The sequence below is a fragment of the Alligator sinensis genome, unplaced genomic scaffold (assembly GCF_000455745.1).
Source record: "Alligator sinensis unplaced genomic scaffold, ASM45574v1 scaffold400_1, whole genome shotgun sequence".
Taxonomy (NCBI): Eukaryota; Metazoa; Chordata; order Crocodylia; family Alligatoridae; genus Alligator; species Alligator sinensis.
Genome location: NW_005841897.1, coordinates 1291759 through 1304931, shown reverse-complemented (window position 1 = coordinate 1304931; position 13173 = coordinate 1291759). Strand labels below are relative to the sequence as shown.

Sequence of the window (13173 nt, the reverse complement as noted above, 5' to 3'; positions counted from 1 at the left end):
AGAGACTTCCCATCCCCCCCTGAGGGGAGGCTGTGAAGTGCGCAGAGATAGCCCAACAAGACCTGGATATCCAGAGTTGCGCTGTAGGCCTTCACTACCTCAGCTTCTCTCCTGGCCACTGGGCCACACCAATGAATGTGACTGTCTTCTAAGCTGGTCTTTAGTGACCAAGGTGTTGCAGAGAGAAAGCCCTTACCTGCAAAATGCGGATCCAGAGAGGAGTGGGTGAGGCTGGTTTTAGTGCTGTATTCAGTGGGGAAGTTGTACACTTCTTCTCTCATGTACTGTTGCCCTCCAAACTGTGAGAAGGCTCCTGAAAAGAAGCATAGAAAAGTCAACTTTGTGAAGACCGAGGGAACTGGAAGATCACTGCTGAGCCTCTCGTAACTCAACCCTGGACGATAAATATCAACAGTTCTTCTTTCTATGCCAGTCTTGTCCAACATTAGAGCAAAAGACAGAAGGTTGTGTTGTAACTGGTCCATTGGAAACCATTAAAGAATGAATGAAGAAGACTCATAAGAAAGAAGAGGGCTAAGGACTGCATGAGGTGGTTCCCCAGCCTTTTGAGTATTATCTGGTCATGCAAAGAAGAAGGCTGGTATTAAACAGCAGCACTAAGTTCTCACATTCTTTCCCCATATTGAGGAAAGAATATACCACCCCTGAGGCATATATGTAACATTACCCTAATTTTTACAGATGGCAACTCTACAGCAGAAGATATTTAGTGAGTTGCCAGGAGACCTAAAAGGAATGCTTAGGTCTTGTCCTGAAGTTTCCTGCTCTCACCATTTTTTCCTACTGTTACACCAAAAAAGTGGTACCCAGAAAGGAGCAGAAGATAGTGATATTTGTATCATCCAGAATTCAAGGGAAAAAAGGTGGAGGTGAATTATTATGTAGAAAGGAAGAAAAGCTTAATGTCTATGGAAACATAAAGGAAATGTTGGAGACTGAAAAGAACAGCACACAAAACTCCTGTGGACATGGATGCGAGTTAAGGGAGCACTATTGATAAAAGATGAATATCCAACTTTTATCAATAGTGCTCCCTTAACTCGCATCCATGTCCACAGGAGTTTTGTGTGCTGTTCTTTTCAGTCTGCTGTATATGCTATACCGGCATATTAGCTTTAAATGACAAATCTGTTATTTGATACATTGGATTAACAAATAAAGTTTAAAAAAAGGAAAAAAAAGAAAGCAGTACCTCCATCTTGAGACTCAATGGTGATGATACCCTCTCTCTCTGGTCCAAAGCCTTGCGTGGTCTTAGCTTGCACTTTGAACTTGTATGGGACATTCTCAGTCAGGTAGGGCACTGTCAGGGTGGTTTCTGGGTTGTCCCCCTCCACATAAATGTTCCTGGGTTCTCCTAATCCAGACAGACACACAACAGGTGAGGAGCCTGAGACAGACCCATTCCCATCCACTTTTGCTTGCTTTGCTTCTACTCATCTACTCCAATACCCAGCAGGCTTCCACCATCTTCTTCTCTGCCTGCTTTATTCCATTCTCAACCGGCACCCTGCCCTTCATTACCAACCCAGCTGCTCTGTTAGAAGAACCACATTTCAATGACCCCTCAGGGTCTCATTCACATCCCACCCAACAGGGCTACTGATGGGCCTAACCCAGAGCAGGAGGCTCCAATCCTGGAGCAGGTTTAGAACATAAAAACTGCCATTTACTGGGTCAGCCCACAGGCCCATGTTGCCCAGTGTCCTGTGTCATGCAGTGGCAGAGAGTGGATGCTGAAAGGGAGAGTGAACAGAGAATAACCAGGGATTTTTCCACTGTTCCTCTCCTCCTTACAGCCTCCAGCATTTAAGGTCTAGGAAGTTCTGATTCAGAGGCTGTACCCCTAGCTCCCATGCTCAATAGCTGCTGATGCCCCTTTCCTCCAAGAATGTGTCCAATCCCTTTCTGAATCTGGCAAAACTGTCAGCTTCCACAACAGTTTGTGGCAATGAGCTCCATTCTTAAATTACATGCTGTGTGGAAAAAAAAGGTTTGCAGCTCTGGTCTGCTTCTCTCCAGTCCCAGCACAAAGACAGCAATTTGTCGTTTCATTTATGGTTTGTTTCTCCCTGCACAGAGATCTGGGATCACCCCAGAGCAGCAACATACCTCCCCCATGCAGCATCTCGCAGGTGACCATGTAGCCCAGAATTGCCCCGTTGGGTTTGCGGGGTCGCTCCCAGCTGAGCTGGAGGGAGTCTGGGCTCAGGGCAGTAAACACCAGGGGGCCTGGAGCACTGGGTGTGCTCAGTGTGAATGGTGAACCTGCGAATGCAAGAGCAAGATATTAGTATTGGACAGCAGAGACGTGGACCGGGTCATTCAAACCATGAGTTAGGAAGTCTCCACTGTCTGCCAGGATAGTTCGGCAGCTGGGGCATTGGGAAGCTGCACTTAGGGAGGAGGGAGCAGCAACCAGGAGTTCACAGAGCCCAGACTTCTCCACGGGGGTTTGGGTTTTGGAGCAGGGTGTGACCATGGAGAACACAGCTCTCAGGCCAGGTCCTGAAAGTTCACTGCATGGCAACAGATAGGCCAAATTGGGCAAAACCAGTGCTGTTCCCCCTCACCTGGCACCGGGCTCAGCGGGCTCTGTGGATCCACTTGGGACTCAATAGTGATGACGCCTTCTCTGTCTGGGCCCCAGCCCTCCTCACTCTGGGCCCTCACCTTGAAGATGTAGGATTGGTTGGGCAGCAGGTCCTCCACCACCACTGAGTTTTGGCTGGGGTGGGGGATGGTGAGTCTGTATACTTCTCCTGAGGGAAACAAGCAATAGGTCACAAAGGCAAGACTGCAGCTTTCACTGGGGAACAGCACACTACCCACGTCACATGAAGGTGTGTGCACCAGTTGAGCTGGGTAGAGCAAGGAGGCTTCGTCAACCCCCCCATCACAAGGCTTGGCATCATGCCTCCAGCAGCGGTCTAGACCTCAAGCTGACTTTACGAGGCACGTAGCCTGGAATAACACTGTGCTGTGTGCGCATCTCTGGGAGAAGTCTTCCTCGATCCTGACTGCCTGACCTGTGGACATGACCCCTCCTTTCCTCACTATGGATGGTCAGATTATCCTACCCCATTTAAAATCCAGCTGTAGCACTGATCTGTGGGTTGCAGGGCAAAGACAGAGCAGCTGGAAGTCTGCTGTGGAGAGTGTTGGTCCAGTTGCTGTACCTACCCCACCCCTGCCATTTCAAGTCTGTGGTTGCTGCTAAACAGGCCCTTCCCTCATCTCCTGAGGGAACCCCCAAAGATCCTATGGTTGGAGCTAGAAGTTCATGACTAAACTCTGACTATAACTAGCAGCATGGGAAAAGAACCTGATTTATCAACACCTTCCACCTACACAGCCCAGGGCATGTTGCAGGTATCAATGATCGTCTCCATCTCACAGAGGGGAAACTCAGGCACGCTGCAGTTAAGAGATTTGCGGGGGCCACATGGCATATCTGTGGCAGAGCCGAGATTAGACTCTAGGGATTCTGGTCCCATTAAAATCAGTGGCACAAGTCCCATTGGCTTCAGAGGCACTAGGATCTCTCAAGCCCTTTGCTTGAACATTTTGCTTGCACTGAGCTCCTGCTCCCATTACTGCCCCCTGCCAAGCCACCAGCTGAATAGGGCTCACTGACCTCCATTGAGGAGTTGGTACTGCACGCTGTATCCCTGCACCTCCTTCTCGCACTGCGGCTCCTGCCAGCTGACTTTCAGAGAGGTGGGTCCCAGCGCCGAGAACACCAGGCGGGTGGGTGTGTCGGGGATGCCTGGGGTCACCCTGGAATCTGATGCAGGGGGGGAAAGTCACAACCTTGGATTCACAGGCAAGGGGATGGAGGGGGAAAGAAACAGACATGCAGGAGAGCGGGATGGTCCTGATGAGTCCAGGGAGAATGTGGCAAAATGTCCTCTCCACAATCACTGAGGGGAACCTAAGCAGAGGGGCCAAGACCTGGGCTAGCTAGGTCTGAACACCTGTACGAGCCAACGCTGACTCCAATGCACGGCAGCCTCTGGGCTCAGAGCAGCCACACCCTGACTTAGCCAAGGCAGCAAGGGGAATGCTGAAAGCCTCTAGCCACTTCTCTAGCCAGATCTCCACCTCTCGGTGCGAGGTGCTGGGCATGGCCAAACTCACTCACCCTGAAGCACCCTGTCCAGGCTGCTCAGTGCTTCGTGGACATCTTCGGAGTGAGTGCGACTCCTGGCCTTCTGGGGGAGGGGGTAGTGCACCCTAAGGGGAGCGTTTTGCCCTGACAGGCCTATACAGAGAAAGAGAGGGGAGGAGGTGGGGGTCAGACTAGACATCTGTGTTGGGCTTTGCTGCTGGTGGGTGGGAAGGCCTCAGAGACAGGGGCATGGTATCAACTGATGGGTATCGCACAGAATGAGCTGTCCCTACCCATTCATATGCTGTTCACCCACTAGCCATCTCCCTAACCTTTACAGAGATGTATTTGGTAGCTGGTTGGTCTGAGACAAAAAGAAATGCACAACTCTAGAACTCTTGGTTCAGAGATGATACCTTTTATTAGACCAACTAAGAAATTGCAAAAAAAATAGAAAAAGAAAAATATATATTTTTTGTGATTTCTTAGTTGGTCTAACAAAAGGTATCGTCTCTGAACCAAGAGTTCTAGATTTCTGCATGTCTAACCTCTACACATTCTTCTCCCTGGCCGCTACTTTAGTCTCCAGTTAACAATGACCTACCCACATCCTTCCCCATTTTCAAGGGTAGCAAACCTCCCACTTTCTACCAGGAGTCAGCTTTAACTGCCCTCAGTGCTTACACATCAGGGTGCTTTGCAGTCACTGGCCCCAGAAATGAATTCATTTCCCTGGCACAACTGGTAGGTAGGCAGGGGAGTATGACTATCCCTGTTCTACAGAGGGGGAGGCAGGGATATGCCTGGGTCACACAACAAGGGAGACTGGGAACCCAGGAGCTCTTGGCTCCCAGCCCCATGCTCAGTCCATTGGACACTGCTTCCTTTGCAAACAGCACCTTCAGAGCCAGGAAAGGCTGACAGGGCTATGAGGCACCACTGCCCTCATGACAGTATAAAGACCTCACACTGGTGAGCAGCCCCTACATGCCTGCAGGTGAGCTAGGCTGGTGTATTTCAGAAGGACATTTTGCACACATTCTCCCTGATGGTCCTGCAAGGCCTGTGGAGAGAGACACAGAATGGGTTGGCTTGTTAGGAGCCAGGACTTCGGTGGGTGTTGCTGGTGAGTTGAAAAGATCGTTATGAGCGGGGCAAGGGGTGGGGAGGGGAGGGTTTGTGGAGCAGGTTAATCAGCTCAAGTGGGTTTAACAAGATCAGTGGAACCTGCTAATGGAAAGGCAGCGTGAAGGAGGGACAGCCAGGGTCAGGAGGATCAGCGCACATGTAAAAGCTGTGGGGGAGACTGCAGCAGACAACTGGCAGGTGGATGAGCTGGTTAAGGGATGCATGACTGAAGGGAGATGCCCACGAAGACACTGGACAATGCTTTGCTGTTTGAGGTACCTATATACTTGCAAATCCCAGTGGACCCATCAGTCATGATTATAGAGTCCCGAAAGCCAGTGCTGGGGTAGTAACCCTTCACCTTTGCCCTGCTCCTGAAACCTACATCCCGCGGCAGCAAGACCATCCTCCCAGCATCTTCACGTATGGGAGGGAGATTCCTCCCTGGATGGTCTGCAGGATAGCGTGAAACAGAGAGAAAGAGAGAAACACCATTGGAACCATCCAAAGCCAGTGCAGCCCACATGTTGGGGCCTCTGCACAGAGAGGGCTCATGAGGAAAGATGCTAGACAGCCTTAAAGAGCCTTTCTCAGCCCTCTCCTCATGGCTAGGTGGACTCACACACTGGGAGCAGGAGGAATTCACAGGGAGATAGTGTAAAAGGCCTGGTGCTGCCCTGGGGATCAGGTGTTAGATGCATTCCCCCTTCCCAGCATGCTGCGGGGGTTGGCAGGGTGGATGCAGCCCTCTTTCCAGGGTGCACTGGGAGCCAGAGGTGTGTATGTGGCTTCTGTCTAAGGATGCTCTAGGAATCAGAGGAGTGAATGCCTCTTCCTCCCAGTTCCCTCAGAGTGGGCCAGAAGGAGCTCTGTGCCCCTGCCTGCTGGGTGCCCAAGAGAGCTCTGAAAGTGGAAGAGAGGGAGAAGCCACAGTGAACTCAGCACTCACCATGTCCTGACACCAGCGTGTTGTAGTCTCTGGTCAGTGTCGAGCTCCCCATCACCCTCCTTTCCTGCTGCATGTGCGAGCTCAGCTGGCTGTAGTTGCCAGTGACCATCCGGGTCAGGGTGCCCCCACTGCCAGGGAAGTTGAAATCCATCCGGCCATTCACCAGGTGCTCTGCAAAAGATTGAAAGCCATCAGTGCCAGCAAATGCTGTGTGGGCAGCTGCCCCTATCAGTTTCCAGGAGGCCCTGATGGGTACTCAGCATCCAACTGTGTCCAGTTCTCCAGCTGCTCTAGAACATGGCTTGAGGTCTTCAGATCCAGAACAAGGGACAACTACACAACTCGGAGGAAGTGACAAACAGGTAGACATTGTTTTCCCCACACAACATCAGTTACACCTGCAGTGTCCAAGGTAACTCCAGAGCTCAGCCTTGGGACGTGGCTAAAGTCCCACCGTGTAGTTCCCATTTAGTCCTAAATCACATCTGTTGTTTGACACAAGCACATGTTTATATTCAGTGTTAATTAAAGAACAACCACAAGAAATGTTTTTTGGAAGGAGGTGGCTCCTACAGTTTCCACACCAGAGACCATCTCAGCTGGACCTAAAAAGGAAATGTCATTTAAGTGACCATCCAAAGAAGCAGCAGAAACCAGCTACCTACTAGAGTTGGTCTCTGGCTAACAGTCCAGCAGGTTTGCACTAGGAACTTAGGGATACTTCAGAGCTGTCATTAAAGATGAGGCGCAGCCTCTTGGAAGTGATGGTTATTACTAGGTATTGAATGGTTTCTATTTGTTCCTCTCCAAGAATCCAAGCCTACAGCAGCAGCGAGCTTCTAGCAGTCTGTGCCCAAGGTGGGGGTTACCTTGGCACTTCTCATGAGCAGACAAGACCACGACACCGTTTTGCAAGCAGACTCTATGACACCTGACCACAGCATGACGCCGACACCAGTACGGGCACACAGGGGATGTTAGGGGGCACAACCCAGTGCTGTGCCCTTAGCTCGGAGAAGGACGAGACACTACATTCACTGCAGAGGGGGCCGTCCTTCACCTGCTTGGGGCCGGGGTGTCCCACTCCTTGTCAGGCTGCCGCTGGCCGTGTTGGTGTCCGACAGCTCTGAGGGGGTACTGTCCTCACGGAGGAGACCCTCGGTGTCTGAGGAGAAGCAGCTGCTGCCGGAGAGGCGGGGGATCATTTCAGCTGGGAGCTTCCAGGTGATGTGGCGAAGATCCAAGTCCTCCCCCAGCAGCTGCACATATTTCCACCTGGACCCTTTTGGAACAATTTAAGCACTTGTGTTGGCAGGGTCTGGGGGGCAAAGTGAGCAACCCACCACCTTCTGGCTGCTTGTGGCACTCCAGCACAGTTGCCTACAGCAAAAAGCATCTACCAAGATGATACCCGTGAGCAGCCCATCCATGAAGAAAACTCTCATACTGCTGGGCGATAGGCTACTGCAAAGACTGTGGTTGGTGATGAGACTGGAGAATGGATGGAACATGCCATGACAGATGCTCCAGTGAGTGGGAGACCAGAGCTCCAACCCTGTGTCCATCATGACAGAGAAGGAGCCTTGCTGCCCCTCTGCATGCCTGTGCCTATTGCCAGCACTGCCCATTCAGTTGGTACAGTCATCCTCCTCTGCTCAGGAGAGGCTTCCGCATAAACTGCTCTTTGCAGAAAATGCAGCAGGACCTACCAGAGTCATCAGAGACACTGGGACGCTTGCTGCCTGCTGGGGAGCGCAGCATGTCGGTGCTGTACATCAGGTAGCTGTCGTAGTCCTCACCTCCCTCAGCATCGATGATTGGCACATCAGGGATGATGGGAACTGCAAGGGGGAGGCAGAATGCTGTCAGACATGCTATTTGGGGGGAAGCTGACATCAAGCCAGAGGGAAAGCAAGACCCTTCAAGCACCCAGATGCCACAGTGACAGACACATCTGCAAGGACACTGGACACAAAGGAGGGAAGAAAAGAGGGAGGAGACAGAGTTTTCAAGTAAAGTGACTCACTGGACAACGGGCGCTTAGGCTGTGTGGCAAGGTTGATTGTAGCCTCTCTCTCAGGCCCCCAGCCAGCCCTGTTCTTGGCCTTCACCATGTAGCGGTATGGATGGGACTCCCGAAGGTTTTCGATCAGAACCATGCGCTTCTTTGGGTCCTCAACCAGCACTTTCTTCATTGGCCCGATGGGTACTGCAAACAAGTACACACCCCAGTGAGCTCCTTATACATGCAGACATACACACATCCGAGATCATCACATGCCACAAGATCACCACATACACATAGGCAGGCATACATCCCATGAAGTCCATCACACACATGCACACACAGGTGCTCACACACACATGTGTGTGCACACATACTCATACTCCCTTCCTTCCATTTCTTCTCTCTCATCCTCCTTCCATTTGACTGTATTGGGCAACTTTGCTCTTCTGTTTGAAAGAGCTGGTGGCAAGCAGTTAAGGAGCCAACAGGCCTGGGTTTCTGATCCACCTCACATGGTAGTGAATGGTGCTTTTCCTAGTTCATCAGCTTGGCCTGTAATGCTTTTAACACTCCCGTGGAACTGGCATAGAGGAGAGCAGCTTCAAAGGGGCTCAGGACAAAGCTACAGTCCCTTTGGGCTAATATCCCTGAGGACTCTCACACCATCACCAAAACATGGATTCTACCTTCCATTTAACTCTAAGAAATGAACTTGGGGTTCGGGAGAACCAAACTATGGGACAATCAAACTTCACTGCTGTCTTTTAAGTTGTCCTGGGATCTAACTACCTCAGGGAAGTTCCCAAAGTGGGCACTGAAGTGAGCCTACAGCAAGGGTTCCCTGTCCCTAGGCTACTGTCAATAGAAATCCAACTTTCTAGGACTGCTATGCTGGGCACTGAACCCTGCATTAGAACCAATGAGGTATTAAGCACCTCTGGCAAGTGCTGATGTGAGATGAAATAAATGGGAAATGAGGGCGCTCAGGACTCACAGGACCAGGCCCTTACTGCCCAACTCCTCTGCTGGACTGTGGTGTCCCAACACTTCACAGCCCACCTGTGCCTCTCACTCACCCCAGGACATGGACCCTTCCAAACCCCAGCTCTGGGTCTGCCAGAACGGGTTGGCTTCGTTGCTGCTCAGAAGGTACCCAATGAAATGGTAGGGGAAGGCACTGGGTATTTCAGCTGAGGGCTCAGAGTTTGTAGATCTGCCTCTACTCAGGAAATGAGCCATGTCTTACCGTTGTCCTCGTTGACGAGTCCATAGCTGACTTCATAAGCCGTGATCTCCCCACCAGTCTCTGCAGGCTCAGCCCAGCTCAGCTGCGTCACCGTAGAAGAGACGACGTTGAAAGCCAGGCGTCCAGGCTCACTGGGCACTAAGGGGAACAATAAAGCAGGAAACCAGGTTACAAGCAAGCTGGAGAGGGCTGGGTAGCTCTGGGCAGTGTGGAAGGGGCAGGGCTAATGGCAGGGAGGCTTGGCTGGTCTGAGTTGGGGAGATTTCTTCAATCACTGTCTCACTGGAATAGCCCAAGAAATCTGAAGGCAGTTAGCACCAGATCTGGGAGTGCACAGGCATTTTCGAAGTGCCACCAAGATGTGTCATGGTGGGGTCCACAAAGTAGCTTTCTCCCCTCTCTCAGCTTAGTTCCATTCCTATTCCTAGAAACATAAAAAATGGGGGTTGGGAGGGACCTTAGCAGGTCATCTAGTCCAACTCCCTGCTCAGAACAGGACTATCCCCAACTAGATCATCCCAGCCAAAGCTTTGTCTAGCTGAGTCTTAAAAATCTCCACAGTCGGAGATTCCACAACTTCTCTGGGGAGTTTGTTCCAGTGTTTAACTACCCTCCTAGTCAGAAAGTGTTTCCAAATATCTCACGTAAACTTCCCTTGCTACAACTTGAGATCATAGCTCCTTGTTCTGTCATCTGCCACCACTGAAAACTGTCTAGCTCCATCCTCTTTGGAACTGTCTAGCTCCATCCTCCATCACCTTTTCTCTATTCCTTCCTCCCACCCCCAGAATAGGGCTTTTTGTTGGAAGCGGAAGTCTTCCTGGCTATAAGTTGGAGATGAGGGCAGAAGAGGTGTCACTTGGGCCCCATGTAGTGCAACCTTCTGCCTCATTCCTTCAACCTTCCTAAGCTGCTCTGCCAGGGAGGGGTCATCAACCATCTCCCTTGAGGATCTCTTCCACTGCCCCTATGGAATTGCAGTAGATACTGCTCCAAAGCACATTAATGAAGAGGTTCTATACAAAGCAAGAGCTGGTGCAGTCAGTCAGTGTGTCCCTCATCAATGTCATTGGGCCATGGGGGTTTTGTGATTGGTATTTAGGGTTTTGTTAGTTTGGAGCCTTCTGGATTTCTTTTGTAAAATAGCTGCTGCTGTCAATGACTGACTGGTGCAGTCTGGGTGAGCTGCTCAGCCCAGTACCCTAAGACCTAAGTACTCTTCAGCGTATGAGGATCTGGGCCTCTTCGACCTGCCACCTTTTGTTACAGATTCACATAACACACTTCTTTATTTTTAACTTATGCAGCCTCAGAAACCCTGTGGAAGAGGCCCCAGGTCCTCAGACTCTCCAGTGGTGAACATGAGACAGAAACCTGGCAAGGCACTTGGGAGGACAGTGTTTAGCCCCAAGGAAACTCAGACCTATCAACTTTCCATCTGGGGACACAGAGGTGAAGGCCACAGGGAACATCAGTTCCCGAGTTGAAAGCAGAGTTCAGGACTTCCTGGCTTCCCTTTCTGTGAACAAACCATTAGACTAGGCCCCATAAAAGATCACACTATCCTGACTGCACTTCCAAAAGCATTCAGACATCAGATGCCACTGGATCTCGTAAATGTTGCACCACACCATGGGAACAAGATGCAGGAGGAATAGGCAGCTCACCTTCTTCCAGCGTGCGGCAATGGACAATATTGGAGTAGGGGCCCTGGCCCATGCTGTTGTAGGCAGAGACCTGCATCTCATAGTCGCAGAAAGGGTACAGGTTACTCAGCTCTGTTGATGGGACCTTGGAATCGATCAGCCGGGCTTCCGACTCAGGGTCCCCTTGGATCCAGTACTTCACCTGCCATCAGAGAGAAAACCTGAAGTCCCTCCTCATTCTTTCAGATCCTTCTCCTAGCCATCATTCACAAACTTAATGGAACTTACTGCCTCCTCCCTCAATACAGAGAGGTTTTGGACCATCCAGGGTTTGGGGCATAGAAACTGCAGGGGGGAAATCCATCTCTGTGCTCAGAGGAAGTCTGTGATCAATCCATGCCCTGTTTTGGGGGCTGAAGTTACACACATCACAGACTTTCTGCTCACCTACTGTAGCAGAGTGGGGACTCCATACTATATGCAACACTGACTACCTATTCCATCCCCCCAGCCAGAGCAGGAGTACATTTTCTGGAGCTTTGCCCTGGGTAGTTCTTAAGGTGCTTGTCCCACTTTCTGTGGGAGAGTGAGATCGCACTGTTTGGAAACTGTCTTTCCTCCTAGCAGCATCCCCTGGTGCACTCAGTGAGAATGCACCAGCTTTTCCACTCTGGAGAACCCCTACATCAAATGTAAAGACACCAGTGATATATGGAAGGCCTTCGATACGGTATCCCACCCCATACTAGTGAACAAGTTAAGAGGCTGTGACTTGGATGACTACACAGTCCGGTGGGTGGCGAATTGGCTGGAGGGTCACACCCAGAGAGTCGTGGTGGATGGGTCGGTTTCGACCTGGAAGGGTGTGGGCAGTGGGGTCCCGCAGGGCTCAGTCCTTGGACCGATACTCTTTAATGTCTTCATCAGTGACTTGGACGAGGGAGTGAAGTGTACTCTGTCCAAGTTTGCAGATGACACAAAGCTATGGGGAGAAGTGGACACCCCGGAGGGCAGGGAACAGCTGCAAGCAGACCTGGACAGGTTGGACAAGTGGGCAGAAAACAACAGAATGCAGTTCAACAAGGAGAAATGCAAAGTGCTGCACCTAGGGAGGAAAAATGTCCAGCACACCTACAGCCTAGGGAATGACCTGCTGGGTGGCACGGAAGTGGAAAGGGATCTTGGAGTCCTAGTGGACTCCAAGATGAACATGAGTCGGCAGTGTGACGAAGCCATCAGAAAAGCTAATGGCACTTTATCGTGCATCAGCAGATGCATGACGAATAGATCCAAGGAGGTGATACTTCCCCTCTATCGGGCGCTGGTCAGACCGCAGTTGAAGTACTGCGTGCAATTCTGGGCACCGCACTTCAAGAGGGATGCGGATAACCTGGAGAGGGTCCAGAGAAGGGCCACTCGTATGGTTAAGGGCTTGCAGACCAAGCCCTACGAGAAGAGACTAGAGAAACTGGACCTTTTCAGCCTCCGCAAGAGAAGGTTGAGAGGCAACCTTGTGGCTGCCTATAAGTTCATCACGGGGGCACAGAAGGGAATTGGTGAGGTTTTAATCACCAAGGTGCCCCCGGGGGTTACAAGAAATAATGGCCACAAGCTAGCAGAGAGCAGATTTAGATTGGACATTAGGAAGAACTTCTCCCTGCCTATGCAGGGGGTTGGACTCGATGATCTATTGAGGTCCCTTCCGACCCTAACATCTATGAATCTATGGCTGGTGGTTTCAACAGAGTCCCCACTGAGCTGGGGGTGTAGGAGAGAAGACCCCAGAGTCATTAACAGAGATGCACAGGGAAGCTTCCCATGAAACCTGTGTGCGCTATGCTTGGCTCTGTTCAGAGTTGTCACTTCTGCATGACAGTCCTTCCCACAAAATACACAGACAGATGGCACAGGTTAGGAAGTAGACCCCAGGCAGCCCCATTTCCTGCTGTAGTCAAATAAGATTTAATATTTCCACACCAGTGTCCACAGATCCAGCAAAGCCTGTGTGAGCCCATGCAACCACAAGACTGCCTTGGGCCTCTACCTTCTAGTCCCCTCCTTTCA

General features: G+C 51.0%; 1 protein-coding gene across 8 annotated transcripts in view; it reads right to left on the bottom strand.

Moving 5' to 3' along the window:
* The window catches only part of ITGB4 (integrin subunit beta 4), a 59675-nt gene that overhangs the window by 3623 nt on the left and 42879 nt on the right, over window positions 1-13173 (bottom strand). For 6 of the 8 annotated variants that reach the window (XM_025197450.1, XM_025197451.1, XM_025197449.1 and 3 more), the window contains 11 exons: window positions 11131-11311; window positions 9464-9601; window positions 8236-8418; window positions 7919-8050; window positions 6210-6380; window positions 5540-5713; window positions 3659-3808; window positions 2595-2783; window positions 2134-2289; window positions 1214-1378; window positions 197-313 (listed from right to left, as the gene is read on the bottom strand). In XM_025197450.1, coding sequence (XP_025053235.1) covers window positions 197-313; window positions 1214-1378; window positions 2134-2289; window positions 2595-2783; window positions 3659-3808; window positions 5540-5713; window positions 6210-6380; window positions 7919-8050; window positions 8236-8418; window positions 9464-9601; window positions 11131-11311 — 1756 coding nt within the window. Of the gene's footprint in view, window positions 1-196; window positions 314-1213; window positions 1379-2133; window positions 2290-2594; window positions 2784-3658; window positions 3809-5539; window positions 5714-6209; window positions 6381-7269; window positions 7492-7918; window positions 8051-8235; window positions 8419-9463; window positions 9602-11130; window positions 11312-13173 lie in introns of all 8 variants that reach the window. The other 2 variants (XM_025197457.1, XM_025197455.1) reach the window with 2 other exon arrangements.